Here is a 20782-nt window from a genome sequence, read left to right as displayed (position 1 = left end):
AGGTAATAGATACAACCCCCACACACACACTTCACAGGGTGCTGAAAGCTGAAGTGAGGTGCCCATCATCTAAATAAACCCCAAGTATTAAACGTTTATGTTTTTTAGGCACTGAATTGTGTCCCCTCAAAAATTTATCTGTTGAAGTCCTAACCTCCAGTATTTCAGAATGTGCTGGCGTTTGGAAATAGGGTTGTTGTAAATGTAATTAGTCAAGAAGAGGTCACACTGGGGCCCCTAACCCAACATGACTGGTGTCCTTATAAAACAGGAAGTTTGGGACACACAGACGCACACAGTGTGAAGACACATAGGGAAGAGACAGCCGGCTAGGAGCCAAGGAATGCCGGAGGCCACCGAAAGCTAGGAGAGAGGCATGGAACAGATTCTTCTCTGGAGCTTTCAGAGGGAGCACAGTCCTGCCACACATCCTGATTTGGAATTTCCGGCCTCCAAAACTGAGAGAATGAATTTCTGTTGTCCTAAGCCACCCAGTTTGTGGCACTTTGTTACAGCAGCCACAAGAGACCAATACAAGGTAGTTGCCCATTTTTCCCTTTTATAAACATCATTATAATGAACCAACATCTTCCAGTCCCCACATACATCCATGGCTATTTTGCCCCCAAGAGAAGTCCCTAAAAGGGCCTTGCTGAGTCAAAGGGTTTATGCATTTTGAAGTCTTCTATTAATAGGATGCATTATAAAATTCCATCCCTTCTGCTTTAAGTTGATCTATATCTGGTTCTCCCAGTACCCCAGAACTGAAAGCCACATACCGGGGTCAAGAAAGACTATGTGGATAGGGTTGGCCTCTTCCAGGCAGGCTGCCAGGACTGCACCCTCAAGCCTACCCCCAAGTAGAAAAGGTATGCCCATTTTCCCCTTCTGCTCAACCATTCTGGCCAACAGGGTTACATACGCAGGAGAGTTGGTGCGGCTGTCATCAGGACTCTGCTGCCTGTGCCGGGGTGGTGGTGGGACATGGGATGGTGGTGCCTGAGACAGCTCTGAGCCGAGGTCTGAGATGTCTGCAGGGGAGAGGGCATCCCATCAGCCATGGTTACACCTTCCAGATTGGACCCATTTCACAGAGAACATCAAGGCCCCTTTAAGCAAAGAGGCCTAGAACAGCTTCAGGCTCAGACAAGTAACTCTAGCCCTGACTTGCTATGTGGCCTCAAGCACATTTCTGTCCCTCTCTGAGCCTCTTAGGGACCGGCTCACCAATTCCTGCTTGGCCCTGCCTCGTACTCACCGCCTCCCTGCTCTCCACTCACCACCCCCCAGGGCCTGCCAGCCGCTCCTCACCCTCCAGGAGGGAGCTGTCGCTGTCGCTGACGGCCGGCGGGATGTTCACCAGGAACTGCCTGCGGTCCCTGAGCACGAGCAGAGTCAGCTTCCCTTCCGACTTCTCGATCAGCTGCCGCGTGTCGCTCAGCGACAGATCCTTGCTAGATACCCCGTTGATCTAAGAGACCAAGAAGAAAGAGAGGACGTGCGTTAATGAGAGATAGGGGATACTGGACAGTTTGGTTGGGGGCTAGAAACACAATCCCCAGGGGTTACTGAAAACAGACATTCCCAAGAGAAAATGATAGAACTGGATTCCTGCTAGGAGAGGAAACTACACTAAGAATTGACTTCCACAAGAATTCTAGAAATAGGCAATTTTCTAAGGAGGGAACACTAAGGGAAAATTAGAAACAGGCTGACTCGCACATCTCCTAGAAATTTCTCATGAGACACTAGGAACAAATACCATGTTTCCCCGAAAATAAGACCTAACCGGAAGACAAGCCCTAGCATGATTTTTCAGGATGACATCCCCTGAACATAAGCCCTAATGCGTCTTTTGGAGCAAAAATTCATATAAGACCCGGTCTTATTTTCGGGGAAACATGGTATTAGAAATGAGTCTAATTAGGCCGGCCCGGTGGCTCAGGCAGTTGGAGCTCTGTGCTCCTAACTCCGAAGGCTGCCGGTTCAACTCCCACATGGGCCACTGGGCTCTCAACCACAAGGTTGCCGGCTCAACTCTAGTCCCACAAGGGATGGTGGGCTCCGCCCCCTGCAACTCAGATTGAACACGGCACCTTGAGCTGAGCTGCCTCCCGGATGGCTCAGTTGGTTGGAGCGCGTCCTCTCAACCACAAGGTTGCGGGTTTGACTCCCATAAGGGATGGTGGGCTGTGCCCCCTGCAACTAGCAACGGCAACTGGACCTGGAGCTGAGCTGTGCCCTCCACAACACAGACTGAAAGGACAACAACTTGAAGCTGAATGGCACCCTCCACAACTAAGATTGAAAGGACAACAACTTGATTTGGAAAAAAAGGCCTGGAAGTACACACTGTTCCCCAATAAAGTCCTGTAAAAAAAAAAAAGAAAAGAAAAGAAAAGAAATGAGTCTAATTGGAAGAGAGGGAGATTGGAAGAGAGGGAGAGATACTTAAAGATACTAGAAACAGACTCTAGAGGTGGATTAGAAACAATTCCTGGGAATAATTTACGTCATCTCCACTCACACCAGGAATCCCTTTTCCTTTCTAACATTCGCGCTCGGGAGTGTCTGTTTTCAGTAAACCTGGGGATTGTGAGTTCTAGTCCCTCACCAAACCATGTTTCTAGTGTCGGCCCGAAGCCACTAGAAACAGACAATTCCTCTGGGTCACTAGAAACAGATAACTCTGAGGAGACTCTAGAAGCAGTCAACTGGAGATGGTTTGGAAATCAAACACTAGGAATAACTAGAAACAGATTTTCCGCAGCGGAGTCTAGAAAGAAACCAGCTCTTAAGGCAGACCTGCTCCTCTAAACCTGGACTCCCATTAGCACCAACCACAACCACCTAGGGCAGGTCTGGGAATCAGAGCTGTAGCCAGCTGGCCGCGTGATTCTGACATTAGAAACAGACAACCCAAAGGGGATACTAGAAACCGACATTTGGCAGTAAATTAGCAGCAGATGGAGGGAAAAAGGGGAAAGCTATTTCCAAACTTTTGGGAATTGGCAACCATGCAGAAGACAAACGGTTCAGCACCAGCTCTGCTGACTTTGACCTATAACTTGATCACACTGACCTCCTTTGGCCTCAGTCTTCCTGTCCTGCCCCTGACAGGAAGTCTCAGCTCACCTGTAGGATGAGGTCTCCTTCCTGTAGCCCCCGGTTCCGGGCAGCGAGGCCTGAATCTGTGATGTGCTTGATGAAGATCTGACTGCCCAGTTTGACCCCGAACTCTGCGGGAAGATGAGTGAAACTGAGGCAGGGCCTGGGGTCTGGGCTGCCAGATCCTCTTGGAGTTTAGCCTTCTCACCTGCCCTTGCCCCTGCTGCTATCAGAGTCACTGCCCCACAGAGAGAGGGAGGGGTCAGGCTTGGCTCCCTCCCAGTCACACTGACAGCCTGATAGGACACACACTGTCACCAAGGGATTCTGATGTCAGTGCATGGAGGCTCCAGGGAGAACCGTTTCCGGCCTGTTCCAGCTTCTAGAGGCACCGCGTCCCTGGTTTGTGGCCCCTCCTCCATCGTCAGAGCCAGCAGCGCAGCCTCTTCCACGTCTCTGACTCTGAGCCTCCTCCTTCCTTCTTATGAGGACTCGGTGATGACACTGGGCCCCCGGGGGAATCCAGGGTCGTCCCCATCTCATTTCTTTAACTTAATCCACCTGCAAAGTCCCCTTTGCCACATGATCTGACATGTCCACAGGTCCTGGGACTAGGATGGGGACGTCTTTGGGGCCATTATCCTGCCGACCACACACCATATGGGACCACATGTCAGGGCATCCACCACTGCCCCTTTGTGGGGACCCCAAGTCCCGCGGCCACCACACGCCCGCTGGCGGCCTCACCTTCACTCTCCCTCCTCCGTACCAGCACCGACTTAGTTGGCCTCATGTGCACGTCCTGCTGTGGCAGCCGCTTGAAGCCAGACACCAGGGCCAGCCCGTTGGCCTGGGAGCTGCCGCCCGGGCTCCTGCGCCCATGGCTGCTGGCCCAGCTCCGGCGGCCTGCCCTAGGCCGGTGAGAGCGCTCGCTCAAGGAGTGGCCGGAGCCACTGGATGTGTCACCCTCATAGCCCCGGCCGTGGTCAGCCTCCTCGAGCCTCCAGGGCCCATCCTCCTCATCTGAGTCTTGGTGTCCTGGGCCATGGGGGCTGGCCTTGGTGGCAGGCAGCTGGATTTTTCGGGGACGTTTCACTGTCTGTTGGGGGATGGAGGGGCGACCAGCTCAAGGTTCTCTCCCATCCACTGGGTGGCCCTGGGGGACCCCAGTCCCTCCGGTGGCCTAACTGTCCAAGCTGTGACATGGGAACAAGAACCCTCTTGCTTGCACTCATACCACTTGTGGGCCGCAGGACCAGTGGGTCTCAGCCGGGGGCAGAAGTTGCCCTCCCACCCAGCCCCCACTCACAATGTTGGCCATCTTGGCGCAGGTCTTCAGGATCTGAATGGCGAAGGTGGAATTGACGTTCTCCATGGACACCCCGTTCACCATGACGATCTGGTCCCCTGTCCTGAGGCAGGAGGCCAGGTCTCAGGGAGGCCTTGACCGGGAGCCCCTCTCTTCAGGCCTGCCGTGAGGACCGCTGGCACCTCCCCAGCACCCACCTTCGGGACAGGCACCCCCTGGTCTAATTCACTGGTGACCCCAGGCTCATGAAGACATTTATCCTTCTGGGCCTCAGTTTCCTCATCTGCAAAATGAGGCTGCTCGTAGGACCCACTATAATAACATAATGCAACATAGAAGGGAAGCTGTGATTACAACTGGCGTGTCTATACCTCCTACTTTTTTCTCTCAGCTCCACCCCTTCACGCTTTTCTCCCCCTCTCTCTCCCCATCCATGTTTCATACTCTTTCTCTCTCTGAAACTGGTCCTCTATCCTGGGCTAAGCCATATTCCCCATCAGCCACTTGAATCCTGGAACCACTTTTCCACATATCTCCCAGGAGCCTCCCCACCACCCCTCATGGACTCAGAACACTGGTCCTCCTTCCCTCTGGCCAAAAAGAGGTTTCCAGGACTTTTCAGTCCAGGAGTGCCCTGGGGTCACTAGGATCCTGGAACTGCAGCCAGGACCAGGAAGTGCCTCAGGGAGAGTGAGGGCCAAATCGCTGACTCTCCTGCTGCCAGCTCCAAGGCTTGTGTTGACAGAGTGGGAGGCGCCAGGCACTTTTCAGCCTCCTAGCTTTGGCCCACACAGATCCCTCCTCTTGACGTGCCCTCCCTGTTTCCGAACCATGGCTGCCTTGATACTCACTGCAACCTGCCCTCAGCCGGCCCTCCAGGCACCACATCAGACACAACCACAGAACCGCTGGGCCGGTCTCGGCCGCCAGAGATTGCAATGCCGAAGCCCCGACGGGGGTCCTGAAGGGGGATCAGAGACAGGATGAACTTTTGCTTCCCTCCGGGATGCAGGTTCTCCCATGGGACCAAACTGCCATTCCTTTCGGCACCCACTCAGAAGGTGGGGGGCCTCACCTTGCAGAGGGTGGCTGTGTGCTGTTCCCAGATGGTCAGCTCCTCCATGTCCAACACCTAGCAGGAGGGGAACAGGAAAGGTGGGTGTGAGATCACGGCACATCCATCGGAGAATTTGGGCATCCCCATCCCTGGTGGGGAACCCCATTCTGATACTCTCATGGTTTAAGTCTGTGGGCAAGTTGCTGCCACTCTTGAGACCTCAGTGTTTTCATCTGCAAAATGGATTTAAGTCTGGTTTTCAACTGGAAATGATTCTTCTCTTCAAAGAATATTCAGCAATGTCTGGAGACATTAGTGGTTGTCACAACTGGGGATACTCCTGGCATAGAATATATGACGGCCAAGGATGCTGCTCAACACCCCTGTAGAGCCCAGGATGGCCCCCCCATGGAGAATGGTCCAGCCTCAAATGTTGATAGCGCCAAAGCTGAGAAACCCCCGGTTAAGTGAATCAAATTATATTGGGAGTAGAGTAAAGGTGAGGTCTTGGTTCCTTTCCCTCTGGAAGGTCTGGCTCAGTCCCTGGTGGGGGTGAAGGGTGTCTAACCAGGCATGCCAGGCAGAGGGAGCTCACTCTGCTCCAGCCACAGGGGCCTCTTTGTGGTTCTTCCAACAACTCCAGGCACGGTCCTGTCCCAGAGCCATTGCACATGCTGTTCCCACCACCTAGAGCTGTCTTCTTACAAATGTCCACCTCACTCCTTCCCTCATCTCCTTGAGATCTCAGCTTAAATGTCACCTCCTTGGTGAGGCCTCCCAACTACTCTGTTTAGAACTGTAACTCCTACTGCCCCACAAAAGACGACGTTCTATGCCTTTCCCTGATACACTATCCTATTTCATAGAACTTGTAACTCCTTGACAGGCCCTAGATTTATTTTTATCTGTTCACTGTCCCATCTCCCCCTCTAGAGAATATCAGCTCCAGAGAGCAGAGATTTTTGTCTTGTTCACAGTGAAGTCCTGAATGCCTGGATCACAGCAGAAATTCAATAGCTATTTACTGAATGAAGGAATGAATGAATGAAGTGCTTCCTTTGTGCCTGGCACTTTACCATCTCATTTAATCCACTCATTGAAGGGAGCATTCTATTATCCTATATTACAGATGGGGAAACCGAGTCACAGAGAGGTTAAAATCACATGCCAAGGGGTGGGCCCTGTGTCTCAGGCGGTTAGAGCTCCGTGCTCCTAACTCCGAAGGCTGCCGGTTCGATCTCCACATGGGCCAGTGGGCTCTCAACCACAAGGTTGCCAGTTCAATTCCTCGAGTCCTGAAAGGGATGGTGGGCTCCGCCCCCTGCAACTAAGATTGAACACGGCACCTTGAGCTGAGCTGCCTCCCGGATGGCTCAGTTGGTTGGAGCGCATCCACTCAACCACAAGGTTGCGGGTTTGACTCCCATAAGGGATGGTGGGCTGTGCCCCCTGCAACTAGCAATGGCAACTGGACCTGGAGCTGAGCTGTGCCCTCCACAACACAGACTGAAAGGACAACAACTTGAAGCTGAATGGCACCCTCCACAATTAAGATTGAAAGGACAACAACTTGACTTGGAAAAAAGTCCTGGAAGTGCACACTGTTCCCCAATAAAGCCCTGTTCCCCTTCCCCAATAAAATCTTAAATAAAAAAAAAAAATCACATGCCAAGACAACAGAGCTAAGGGAGGGTGGGGATGCGGGGTATGGATTCTGTTATTTTCATGCATATGCTATAGATGAGAACACGGATCTAGGAGTGCGAGGCCCCAGACCAGGACACCCTGGGAGAAGGAGGGTCATGGAGTCCACCCGGAAGCAAGCCTCCACACATCCCTTACGTTCTGCTAGGCTGGCCTGCTCCCTGGGGCCTTGTAAAAATGGCTCCTCTCCCCAGCCTGTTTCCCCAGATTGGCAAAGAGCAGTAGGGATGATCTTCTTGGCCTAAGACCCCTTCACGGGCACATTCCAGTGCCTTTTCTTATAGGTTCCCAGGAGATCAGTCTTCCAGGCTCCCAGGTGGGGGAGGGGGGGGAGGAGAGAGAAACAAAGACTAGGGCAGGGCCAGGGCAGTGCCTCACTCTGGCCCTGCAGTTAGCAGGGAGCAGGTCAGTGCTCACAACAAGGCTCAAACCCCATTTTGCCCTTTGCTAGCTGTACTGCTGGCTCTCCCAGCCTCAGCTTCCTTATCTGCAAAATGGGTACCCCCACCCCTGCCTCCATCACGCAGGGCTGAGGTGTGGGAATAGGGCATGGAGTCAGAGTGAGCCTCGGGCCTCATGAAGTGGCAGGTGTTGTGAGAAGTCATAATAATGGCCTTTCTCTGCATCGTTTTAATGAGCAATACTATTCAGTGCTGGGTGCCAGCGAGTGCCGTCAGTGTACCATTCATTTCATCCTGAGTGACCTTAGAAAGTGGTATCGCTATTCTTCCTACCTGACAAGGAAGGAAAGGGAGGCCCAGAGTTCAGCAACGTGCCTGAGGTCACAGAGAACAGCAGTAACCTGGGCAGCCTGTCCCACACCCTAGCTCTTAACTCCTGGGACACAGCATCCTTCTTTTTTTTAATTCTGAACTTGTTTTTCAAAACAGAATCTTTTTACTTTTTTTTTTTTAAACAACACCCATTTATTATCTCCCAGTTTCCTTGTGTCAGAGGTCTAGGCATGGCTTAGCTGGATTCTCTGCTCAGGGTCTCACGGGCTAAAACCAAGGATCTTTTGGGGCTGAGGTCTCATCTGAGGCTCAGGTCCCGTCTAAGCTCACATGGTTGTTGACAGAATTCATGTCCTGTGGCTGTGGAACTCATGGTGACAAACTTCTGAGAGAGTCTCTGTTGCTTCGAGTCCCCGATCTTTTTCCATGTTTTGATTTTATACTTCGCGTTGTTAAATGTCCCCCCAGAATTTTGATTTCTTGGCCTTACTATAAGAAACAGCCCCCAGGGAACAAGAGCCCCCAGAGAAATAGGTGCACGTGACCCAGGCCTGTCCCAGGTTGTGTAGGTTCACTTTCAAGGATACTGGAGGCCTTCAGGGCTCCCCCACAGCCCTGGAGTCAAACCCAGCCCCCCAGCCCACCTCAGCTCAGTTCACCTCCAAAACCTTTGCCCTGTCTATCCCTTATGCCTGGGACACACTCCCAGGATTGGTCCCTGCCACTTGAGTCTCAGATCAAATGCCACCTCCTCAGGGGGCCTTCCTGGTCAGCAGATCTTCCCTGATACCCTTTCACTCCTCCCTGTTTTATTTATTATGTTTTAATCACAGCATCCCAAAACACCTTAAATTATCCTGTTCAATCATCAGTTTGAGAGTGTCTGATCTTTCCTCCTGGGCTGTCTCTCTGGGTACTCTGGTCATGGCCATCCACAGCACCTGGGCCCTACTTTCCAGGCCTTTGCACATGCTGTGCTACCTGGCAAACTCCTATTCATCCTTCACAGCCCAAGTGCCACTGTCTCTTCCTCCAGAAAATGAGTCCTCAATGCCCCCATACATACATCCCTGATTATTGGAACTTGGGATGTCCCAATCGACCTGTCTCCCCTACACCCCTCCAGTCTGGGGACTCTTGGTGGGCCGAAATGGGGACCCTGGGACCCCAGCCTTGTCCCCATAAGTCCAGGCACTGGAGAGTTTGAGGAATGGGTGAATGGTGGAATAAAACGCATGTTCTGCCAGGAACCCAACCAGGTGTGTCCAGAGTTCTTAGCCCCCTCAGCCCCGCCCCCGCCAAGGTGAGCTCCCAGGGGGCGGGGCCGGGTCATTGGCCCCGCCCCCTGCCACACGCTGTATGCAAACACTGGAGAGGAGTCCAGAGGGACAGGTTGTACCCAGTCAAACAGCCCCAGGCACGTGGCTCCCAGGTTGTGGTCCTGTCTCCACATTCCCGCCCCTATCTCCGGAAACAATGGCGGGGTGGAGGCTGGTAGCACAAATACTCGAGTTGGGGAAGGGATTCTGGCAGCTGTTCCTGAAGCCTGGAAGAAGGTGGCGGGAACCTGAACAGCCCGGCCCTAAAGTCTTGGGCAGTGTAGCCTGGTGTGAGTCACGTATACCCTACGGCCTCAGTTTACCCCTCCAGGCCCGATCTGAAACCCAGAAACCCAGTTACAGTGCGTGTGAGTCAGTTCAAACTCCACCTCAGAGGATGAAGTCCCCCCAAATAAAGACACTGGGATCCCGTCACCCCAACCCGGCCAATTTATTCGAGTGTAAAAGGGGCTCTCGAACCCTATCTCTGCCGGGTCACGCAAGTTAAGGGCTCTATATACAGTGGACACCCAATAAATTGTGGTTTCCTTTCCAGCAGCCTCGCAGCGTTTACCAAAGCCACCCAGCCCACACATGAAGTCACTGCCAACAGTTTCACCATTAATGCTCAAGTTTAACTGGGCCGAATAGCCCTGGAAACCAGCTGTAAACATTTTACTGAGCACCTACTACATGCCAGGCGCTTAAAACACATTTTCCTCTTAGAATCTTCCCTCCACCCTTCTTTAAAATGAAGATCACCCATTTTATTGATGAGGTACGGAGAGGAATTGGCTTACTGGCCCGAAGTTACACAGAAAAGTCGGGATTTGAACCCAGGTCAACCGGGTAAAGGAGGCAGCTTTTGGGGCCAAGAGGCGCGGACGCGTGTCGCAGTACAGCTTCAGGATAGCCACCGGGTTCCTCTGGGCCTCAGTTTCCCCATCTGTTATATGGGCAAAGAGCGATCAGGGGTCCTGGGTCCAGGTCCCAGCCCCACCCCAGCTCGATTCCCTCCCCCTTCCGCCTTCGGCGGGTTTACTCGCCTGGAATCTCACCGCCATGGTCCACCCGGGTGCTCCCCAGCGCCCCTACTCAGGGGGACCTGGAAACAGTCAATCGGTCCCCACCCTGGGGTGAGGGAGGAGGCTGGGAGGGTCGCGGCTGAGTGAGCGCCCGGCTCTCGTCCTCCTCCCTCCCGCTCCTCCGCTCCGGGCTGCACCTGCTGGCCTTCCTCCTCCGCGTCCCCTATCGGCCCCGCCCTCGCCCCGACACGCCTTCGGGACGCGGTAGAGGCCGTCTTCGCCCCCAACATCACAAAATCCAGGCCCTGGGTGTGAACTCCGAAACGGGTTTTCCATCTAGCCGAGCACTAGCCAGCGGCCGAGGCTGGAGACTGGCCAGGCAAGGCTGCAAGAAAGACCCGGCAGGAATAGAGGCCGCTTTCGGAACGGAGCTGCGATTCGGCAGATATTCTACCCGTGAAACGAGCACATTTTGAGGTTCAGTTGGGAGACCTAACAGATCAGAAGTTAGTTGAGAGCCAGAGACCTCTGGAGCATAGGTTGTTCTCCAGTCACCCCATGTCCGGAGGGTTTATCCCATTTCACATAGGAGAAACTGAGGCCCAGGGAGGCCATCAGCATGGACTTTCAGAACATGCACAGCTGTCTGGGGCCTGGCTCTGACTTCACACCCAGCGCTGGGCTGGGCCTCCAACAGAGGAGGGCAGGGCAAGAGGAAATTCCTCAGGTTCCTGGGAGTAAAGGTCAGGCTTCCTTGTCATCACCCAGCCTTGCCTCAACCTCAGAAGCCCAGGTTCCTAAGGTAAGACCTAGGAAAGACACACCAGGGCAGGAAACCCTCTACCTGGGGGTGAGTGAGGAAATCACCTGGATGGGTGGAGCTGACAGTGGCTCCATCCACATTCCTTTCAGAGAGAGAGAGAGAGAGAGAGAGAGAGAGAGAGAGAGAGAGGAAAGAAGGAAGGAAGGAAGGAAAGAAAGAAAGAAAGAAAGAAAGAAAGAAAGAAAGAAAGAAAGAAAGAAAGAAAGAAAGAAAGAGAAAACAAAAGCTCCCTAACACCCAGCTGTTTTTGTGCTCCACCTCACCACAAGGCTGAAGTGGCAGATGTGGACATAGACACCCCTTCCCAGTCTCATCCAGTCAAGACTATGCAGAGAGAAACCCCAGGCTGTGGGAAGAATGGAGGCAGAGAGGAAACTGGGAGATCAGGGAAGGCTTCCTGGAAGAGGAGGCATTGCAGCATTGCAGCTGGGGTTTTGAAGGTTGGATAAGAATTTGACAAATGAAAAAGACAATATAATCAAAGTCTTTGAGGCCCCCAAAGCTGACTTCTCACTCCTTCCCAAAACACTAATCTGGAGACCCCAGTCAGCCAGAATTGGCCCCTCAAGGGTCCCCAAAGGCCACCAAGGCAATAAACCTTTGCAAGAGCCTCTTCTAAGGACCTACTTGGAACCTCAGGGCTGGAGAGGACAGCTCAGCCTTTCCCAATGTGATGTTCAGCTATCTGCAGGTGACACACAAAATGATTTTAGGTAGAACAAGGTCCAACATTTTAAAAATAGCTGTATGTTTCTTTTAATGGATCATAGGAAAAACATAAGTTCCCCACTGGCACACACACAGGGGTTTGTGGGAGAACCTACTGATTGGGACACAAGTTTGGCAAACAGGTGGCCTGCAGGTGACTGAAGCTGGGGGAACATCCTGAATTTCTGCACTCAACACCCCCTGATCTCAATACCATTATCTATAGAATGAATGGGTTGACTCTGTGGTAATGAGGCTGCTGGCTCACATTTATTGTTTGCTTCAGTCTAGCCACTGTTACACGTGATAGTCAGGTGCCCAGTTTGCAGCTGAGAAAATTGAGGCCAGATGGGTCAAGTGGAAACCTAACCAGAAAGAGCTGGATTTGGCTATTTGACCCCACACCCTCCACTATCAGTACTTCTCACTGTAGAGGGATTCTGCCTCCAGGGGACACAGGGCAATGTCTGGGGACATCTGTGGTTGTTTCGACTGGAGGTGCTTCTGGCATTGAATGGGTGGGGGCCAGGAATTCTGCTGCACACCGTACAGTGCTAAGAACAGCCCCACACAGAGAATGAACCAACCCCAAATGTCAATAGCACTGGGGTAGAGAAACCCCACTCTAAACCCCTCTTGGAAAGGGGGCAACTGCCCAGGACACATGGTCTTCTGTCCAGCCACCCACCACTCTGATCGCCACATTTTTATGCTCTGCTCAAAACACTCAATGGCTTTCTAGCACCCATAAGATGACCCTGTACTCAAATCCCAGGCTTTGGAGAAGGGCACTGTCCTTGAGCGCCCCCCATTTTCCCCACCTCTGACTTCCAGATCACTTTAAGGAATTAAAAATCTGCTTTTCATCACTCCACTTCATGCATGCCTTCATTTTCCCATTCAGTCATTCATTCAACAAAAACGTTTCAAGCCCCTACTACGCACTAAGTGCATGAAGGAGAAATAATGGGGACCTACTTCCCACCTGAAAGTGCAGTGCCAACTTCAACCAGGAGAGGGCAGTGTTGGTGTGGCATAGGGGTGGGGGAAGAATGCAGGGGAAAGTGACATCCTGGAAGTTTGCAGGGTGAACCTGTTTGGCACCTTCTGAGCGCCTATGGGGAAACTGAGGCCCAGAGAGGTCAGAGACTGGGCTGAGGTCCCCCAGAGTGTCAGCGCCAGCATGGGTGGAAGTGTGGGGGCTTCACTCCCAGGGTTGGGGTCTCCCTGGTGAAGGTTGCTTTGCTGTGCTTAAGGAGGCTGAGGTCATCTGTGGCCTAACAGGTTGAACTGGAACCCAAGAATGTCCTGAAGCAGCTCTGCAGCCTGTCGGGACTCTGGCTCAATCACCAGCATCTGTTGGACGCCCACTATGTACACACAGGATTGACGAGAGACGTGGTCCCTGCACTAAAGGAAGCCCAGAATCCTCAGGGGAAGATAGACAATAATGGAATCATAACAAAACAAGTTTAAAAGTACAACCTACCGTGTTTCCCTGAAAATAAGACCTAGCCAATCAGCTCTAACGCGTCTTTTGGAGCAAAAATTAATATAAGACCGGGTCTTATATATTATATATTATATATTATATTATATTATAATTATATTATATTATATTGTATTAAAGACTCAGTCTTACAGTAAAATAAGATCGTGTCTTATATTATTTTTTGCTCCAAAAGATGCATTAGAGCTGATTGTCCAGCTAGGTCTTATTTTCGGGGAAACACGGTAGACTTCTGAGAAAATCGCCAGGGAGACATGACCTGGGCTGGGGGCTCAAGCAGGGCTTCTCTGAGGAGGTGGCACTCGAAATGAAAACTGAGTTTAGTAGGAGTGACCTAGGTGAGAGGGACCAGGGCAGAGAAACAATTAGACTTGAAGGAGGTGAGGGAGGAGCCAAGGGGAGATCTATGAGAAAGTGTTCTAGGTGGCGTGAACAGCACTTGCAAAGGCCCTTGGGCAGGGCTGTGCTTAGCGTGTTGGAGGAACAGAGAAGAGGCCCGTGGGGCTGGAGCAGAGTGAGCAAGGAGGAGAGAGGTTGGAGGTGAGGGCAGGGATGGCAGGGAGGGGACGGGGACAGGTCCTGCAGGGATGTGCGGACCGCGAGGAGGACTTGGGCTTTTACCCTGAGGAAGATGGGAGTCCTCGAGGGTTGCAGGCAGAAGAGGGACCTGATTCAGGTGACCACAGACACCCTCTGGTGGCTGCTTCCGGGAAGACAGATTGTGGGGCGCCAAGGTAGGAACTCATTCAGGCGCTCACAGGCGCCCTCTTGTGGCTGCTGGGGGAGGACAGAGTGAGAGGGGTGAGGATGGGAAGTGGACCAGGGAGGCGAAAACTGGAGGCCTTGCAAGATGTTGTCCCTTTAAAAAAAAATAAACGTTTTATTTTGGAATCATTTAAAATTTACAGAAAAGTTGTAGACAGAATTCGGAGAGTCCCCATAAGCTCCTCACCTGGTTTTCCCTAATATTAACATTGTACATGACTTTGGTATATTTGTCAAAACTAAGAAACCAACATCGCTACGTCACCATTAAGTAACCTCCAGGTTGTAATCAGATTCTACTAATGTCCCTTTTTTGCCCCAGGATCCCCCAGTGCGTTTGGTCAGCATAGCATGTCTCCTTAGGTTCTACTCCCCTGTTCCATGACCTTCGCCTTCTGGAGACCAGTCGGGGGTACTGTAGAATGCCCCCAGTTGGGTTTGTCTGATGCTTTCCTCATAACTGGACTGGGTCATGGGTTTGAGGAAAGGGTGTAGAAGAGAAGAAAGGCGCTGGGGGTTGAGAAACGGCATATTCTGGGTGTGGCAGGCTCCCCAACAGCACGTGAGGACTGAGGAATGTCCCAGGGGTTGGCAACGTGGGATCCTGGAGCAATTTAGTGACAGCACTTTGATATAGATGGAAAGGGAAAGTGAGGGGCGTTAGAGCCTTCTAGAAGCTTGGAGTGTGGGATGCAGCTGGAGGGAGGGGGCTCAGGGAGGGTGCTCCCACCCAGGTGGGAGGAAGCTGGCTCTCTAGAAGGAATCTGTGTGTGGGGGGGCATGAATTCCATCTCACCTCTGTTTCCCCATCTGTATAATTGGGGGCCCAGTTACTATTTTGAGGAGTGGCCTTAAGAAGTTTCACAAGTTTATGCGACAGGCACGTAGCAGGCACGCAGGAAGTTTTGCCTGAGTGCTCCTCTGCTTCCTTTTCCGCTCTGGGCCAAGAGCAGGGAGACAAGCCCCAGTGGGAAAAAACAAAAGTGTATATGGTGTCTCCAGGCTGGAGGAGGACCCCTCCCCCTGAAACTGTCTATATCAATGTTCTGTCCTGTGCAGCAGCAGGGGCCCTGCCACCCGGCCCCTGACGCCTTCCTTACAGTCCCTGTTTTCAGTCTGGCCTCCGAACCTGTGCCCCAGGCCAGCCCCCCCCAACTACTCCCATGGGGGTCCCTCATGACCCCCACATTGACAGTCCCTGTCTGCTTTGTGGCTGAGCCTGCCACACCCGGAACCTGTCCTTCTAGAATACACAGCACTGGCCTTTCTACTCTTTCAGAATCTTAGCTTGCTGCCCACGAGCTATTTATTCATTTATTTAGTGCCTACTACATACCAGGCACTGCTCTAGATATTGGGGATACTAGCTGTGGTAGAACTTACAGACCAGCAAGGAGAGCAGACATTCAATAAATAGTCCGACCAATGACGATATAAGGAGTGAGCTGTGGCTTTAGCTCAAGAACATTCAATAACTCCCAAGCATTCGCTCAAGGCACATTTATTGAGCATCTGATCAATGCCAGGCTCTGGCGCACCCTCCCAAGTCACTTGTGCTGCTCATCACCTCTGAACTATTTTACAGCCCTGTAAGTGATTGGAAACTGGTGGTATTGCAAATGACTCTTGTCCATAGAAATGCAAATGAATTTTGTCCTGTGGAGACCACAGATTATTGCCCTCTGGCTATTTTTTTTTATTCCCCGCCCACCCCGCGGACTCCGCGGACCCCTCCGCTCCAGATGACCCTCCCACCCCCGGCGACAAACCCTCCAAGCAGCCTGGCAAGTGGGCGCTCGCGCTATGGCTATTGACCACTTTTGCATTTATTTGTAAATTCATTTCAGCATTCCTGATGCCCGTGTGTGTGTGTGTGTGTGTGTGTGTGTGTGTGTGTGTGTTATTTCTTTACACTCTTCCTTGAACAGACTGTAAAATCTTACTGGTTCCCACATTAATTAATGAGTTAAGTAAACTCATAAAGCACCCATTTGTTTTATATTAGTATGAATCATGCTTTTACCTATTTGAAAAAAAAATCCTTTAACACCATAATATAAAAAAGCTTCAAACCAGCATCAAAGCCTCTTCCCTCAGATTTCTACCTACCTCCCAGTTACCTGTCTCACTCACCTATTACAAACGTCAAGCCCCAGAACATTCTTCCCACTTTTCTTCCTCATCATCCTGAACCCCAATCTGTCTGTCATACATGAGCAAATGCTGCTGGTTCTACCAAAATCTTTCCAGAATCTGCCCACTTCTTCCCTCTACTCTGCCTCCACCTGGTCCAGTCCGATTATCGCCCACCTGGACCTGCGCAGTCAACTCAGCCCTGGTCGTCGGGGTCTTGCCCTCTCCTCTCACGGTCTGTCTTCCCTGCAGCAGCCACGAGAGGGCGCCTCTGAGCTCCTGAGTCAGGTCCCGTGTCTCCTCGGCCCACAGCCCTCCAGGGCTCCCACCTCCTTCTGGGTAAAAGCTCAAGTCCTCCTTGAGACCACACGGCCGTGCACTTCCCTGCCTTCACCTCCTCCTCTTTCCCCCCTCACTCACTCTGCTCCAGCCACTCAGCCACCTCGCTATTCCTCCACCCAGCAGGCATGATCCTGCCCCAGAGCCTTTGCACATACTGTTTCCTCTGCCTGAATGCCTCAAGTACTCACTTCCTTCAAGTCTGCTCAAATGTTGCCTTCTCAATGATCTCTGTCTGATCTTTATTTAAGATTGTTAAACACCTTCCCACCTGTTTCATTCCTGTCTTTTGTACCACTTTCACTTCTTTTTTTCCTGTGAGGCTGACCACCCTCTAACCCAGGATACAATTTACTTCTTTATTACCTCTCTTTTTTCTCTCTGTCTTCCTCCATCAAATACAAGCCCACAAGAGCAGGAACCTTTGCTGAATCCCCAAAGCCCAGAACAGCACCCGGCACACAGTAGGTGCTCCATAAATGCAGGTTCACTCCCTAAACAGTCCCTCCTCCCAGTCATGTCTCCCACTAACCTCAACCCATTCCAAAGGGTGTCAGGCTCCACCCTGAGCAAACACTGCTCCCTGGCGCTGGGCCAGGCCAAGGAGGAAGAACAGGAACCCACACTCCCTACTGTGGACTTTCCCCAGAACTCAGCGCCTCGCGGAAGAACTGAACCAGGGAGGCAGGACTTTTACAAGATGCTGAGCCTGGGGCATCGGTAGGGGGACGTGGGCAGCTCCCAGACCTCCCTGCTCTCTGCATTTTGACTCCTAGCTGGCTGTCCTGCCTAACAGCCCTACTTTACTGTGCAGTCCTGGGAAAATGGCTGCCACTCTCTGAGCAGGGATTCAACCTCTGTAAAACAGGAAGACGGATGGAACATGGTGACTGGCTCAGCATTCCAAGATCTGATTTTGGGTGGGACACCTTATCCTTCAACCCCTGCATGACCGAGGCCTATGACCTGCCCTAGTGTGTGCTGCTCACAGCAGCTCTGCGACATGGTGACTCTTATACCCACTTTACAGATTCAGACAGGAGAAGCAGCTGGAGGCCATCTCAGTTGAGACATTTACCCCCAACCGCATGGCCCCCCAAATCTCAAGTCTCCCTGCTCCCTCAGAGCTCTGTGGCCACGCTACCCCAGGGTGACCCCAAATGCCAGGCTTGCTATATGCTCTGAATCTCAGACACCCATGCCTCCTCAACCTCAGGGGACCCACTTGGTCTTAGACAAAGAGACTTGAGGTGCAATTGGATACTTGGCTCCCCAGGAAGCTCCTTTTGTCCTGCACTTTTGGGAGCAAATGACCCAGAAAAAACTATTGCCACCTGACCCCTCTCCTCTCCAGGTTCTAGGTTTCCTTTGCCCAGAGACCAGCCCAGATCCTTGCCCTCAGTCGGCTCTGGAGAGTGTTGTGACAACCGTCTGCCTGCCCCCACCCCTCCTGCATTTTTCCACTAGGAGATTTTGCGCAGAGAAGGAATCAAGAGGCGTGAGGTAAGGCGACCCCAGGAGCTGCTCCCCCAGCTCCTGCAGGTTGCAGTGTGGGGAGGCCCATGCAATTATCAGAAACCTCAGGGGCCGCTTCAGAAGTTCCAGGAGGCTCCAACACTCACCAGGTGCCAGGCTGACCCACCTGCCATCTCCCGGCCCAGCCTCCCAGCCTCCGTTTGGGGGGTCAGAGAGACCAAGCTGTGCCCTTGTGGCCCCCTGCCACTACCTGGACCAACAATGACCCTTTTAGATCTCTGCCTCTGGCGTCCTGGGCTGGCTGCCAGCAGCAGTAACTGCCAGCCAGATAATCCTTTAGAAACTATGTCAAATGCCCACACAGGAGTGTCAGTTTCTTGCTTTCTGGGTAGCTGGGGGGAGGTGATCTGGGGTCCCAGGACCCCATGTGGGGGACTCTGGTCCCGGCAATGGCCTCGGGATGGCGGACAGAGCAGGGACTTACCTGTCTAGGAGGCTTGGTGGCCTCTGGGCAGGCAGCAGGAGCCAGGGCCTGAGTGCCCGCCTGGCATGAGGGTGGGGAGGGAACCTGAGGTTTGAGCTCTGGTCTCCCCACCTGTTTGCCCAACTTTTCTTCTCTTGTGGCGGCAACAGGCTAGCAGGTCCTGTGCCAAGTGGAACCAGCGCGGTGACATGCAACATGCACAGGCAGGCGGACGGCAGTGTGAGAGAGACTGGGAGGCTGGTTGGGTGTGTGGCTCTGTCGTAAGGTGCTCTCACGTGGGAGCAGCTGGCCTTAACCCCTGCTCGCCCAGAGCCCAGGGGTGCTGAGTCCTGCCTGCATATGTGCTTCACTGCTGAACCCTTGACACCACTCAGCACTGGGACCAGTACAGACAGGCAGGTCCTCAGGAAATGTGTGTTGACCAAATTAAGGAATGAATGAATGAAACTCCTCCTGGCTCCCCCTTTTCCCCTCCACTCCCTTTGCAGCTGGAACTGCCTCGCTTTTGCACTTGTGTACCTTCCACCAAGTGTGCCATCCTGTAAATTGTGGCAGGGCTGGCTCCTTCCCACCCTACAGATCTGAGAGCTTCTGTACTACAGAGGGACTGCCAGCTTCCTGTGCCAAGAGTCTTCAGTTATTTCCCAGCTGGGTAGCTTTGGATCTCCTTGGTTTCCTTATCTAAAAAATGGAAAAACACCAGTATCTACTTCCTGGGGGAGTTTCAAAGGGTGACTAAATGAATGAATGTCTATAAAGTGCTTAGAACTGGATCAGCTCACAGTAGGTTCGCACCTTCTAGCCACTACCCACAGGTACCGTGTTTCCCTGAAAATAAGACTGGCTCTTATATTAATTTTTGCTCCAAAAGACACATTAGGGCATATTTTCCGGGGCTGTCTCATTTTTTCATGTACAACAATCTACATTTATTCAAATACAGTCATGTCGTCTTCTACTGGAAAATCGTCATAATGTACGAAATGTGTCCATCTGGCTGACGATCTTAACTGGGGTTTATTTTCGGGGTAAGTCGTATTTTCCGGGAAATACAGTTGCTGGCCTGAATGAATGAGATACCGTTAAGTGTAAAATACACACTGGATTTGGAAGACGTGGTAACCCCCCCCCAAAAAAAAAAAAGAATGTAAAATATCTCATTATTTTTAATATTGATTCCATGTTGAAATGATATTAGGTTGGTGCAAAAGTAATTGCGGTTTAAAAGCTTAAAAATAATTGCAAGAACCACAATTACTTTTGCACCAACTTAATATTTTGGATGTTTTTGTTAAATGAAAAATATATTTTTAAATTAATCTCACCTATTTCTTTTTTACTTTTTCAATTGTGGTTACCAAAAAAAAATTAAATAACGTTTAAGATTTTAAATTTAGATTAGCTTGCTTTGTAATTCTCTTAGACAGTGCTGGCATGGGCACTTTATGCATATTAACTATTGAGCCTGTCTTTTCTGATCACATTCTATTGCTGTTGCATCACACCTGTGTTATTTTCAAAGTGCTCATTTTTTTCACCCTTCCCCCGCCTTTCCCTACCCGTTTTGGTTCAATCCTTGTTTCTCAGTCTAGTTGTGTAGGACACAGCTCCCTGGCCCATGCTGGTGCTCCCCGCAGCTGAGGCTGTCGGTCGGCGGCTCCCAGCAGCTCATGGCAGCTCTATCCGGCTGCCAGCCGCTCACGCTGGCCACAGGCTGCTCATGGCAGCCCTCAGCAGCCCACAGCAGCCCACAGCAGTTCATGCTGAACTCGGGCTGCTCCAGGGAAAGCTGTTGTTCACAATCTTAGCTGTACAGGGAGCAGCTCACTGACCCATGTGGGAATCGAACCAGCGACCTCGGCGGTAGGAGCCCGCGCTCCAACCACCTGAGCCACTGGGCTGGCCTTTCAAAGTGTTTGTTAGCAGCAGAAACTACCTTCTGTCTTGTGCTTATTTGTCTGTCTATTCTAGAATGTCTCCTTAATTTGAGGTCAGAGGTTTTTTCTTGCTCATTCCTGTGTCCCCGTAGCCTAGAACAGAGCCTGGTACACAGTAGGTGCCCAATAAATATTTGAGGCATGAGGAAGTTAGGAAGGAAGGAAGGAAGGAAGGAAGGAAAGGAGGAAGGGAATGTGGGTTGGGGTACAGATGATGTATGGGTCCCTCCTACCCGGTACGTAGTACTGATGGTAATAGCCATTATGGTCGCAAGGGGGCGCCAGAAACAAGACAACGGCCCCCAGCTGGGCAGCCTCAGTTTTCCAGCCTGTAAAATGGGATGGAGGGAG

The 20782-nt window shown here is 51.9% G+C and overlaps 1 protein-coding gene across 6 annotated transcripts in view; it reads right to left on the bottom strand.

Annotated features, from left to right (window-relative positions):
• TJP3 (tight junction protein 3) overlaps positions 1-18713 on the bottom strand; it is a 30113-nt gene extending 11400 nt beyond the window's left edge. Inside the window, exons 1-8 of one of the 6 annotated variants that reach the window (XM_074337583.2) lie at positions 18495-18713; positions 5493-5549; positions 5269-5378; positions 4418-4520; positions 3856-4207; positions 3136-3239; positions 1312-1471; positions 923-1031 (exon numbers count right to left, since the gene is read on the bottom strand). In XM_074337583.2, the coding sequence (XP_074193684.1) occupies positions 923-1031; positions 1312-1471; positions 3136-3239; positions 3856-4207; positions 4418-4520; positions 5269-5378; positions 5493-5540 (986 nt within the window). In that variant the 5' untranslated portion in view covers positions 5541-5549; positions 18495-18713. Of the gene's footprint in view, positions 1-922; positions 1032-1311; positions 1472-3135; positions 3240-3855; positions 4208-4417; positions 4521-4614; positions 4730-5268; positions 5385-5492; positions 5550-10031; positions 10167-10277; positions 10491-18494 lie in introns of those variants that run through there. The other 5 variants (XM_019744215.3, XM_019744216.3, XM_088792280.1 and 2 more) reach the window with 5 other exon arrangements.
• Between the last annotated feature and the right edge of the window lie 2069 nt (positions 18714-20782).

This window comes from Rhinolophus sinicus, chromosome 15, assembly GCF_057876585.1.
Source record: "Rhinolophus sinicus isolate RSI-liver-muscle chromosome 15, RSI-T2T, whole genome shotgun sequence".
In the NCBI taxonomy this organism is placed as follows: Eukaryota; Metazoa; Chordata; class Mammalia; order Chiroptera; family Rhinolophidae; genus Rhinolophus; species Rhinolophus sinicus.
Note: the sequence above shows the minus strand (reverse complement) of the source record. Positions and strands in the feature narration are given on the sequence as shown.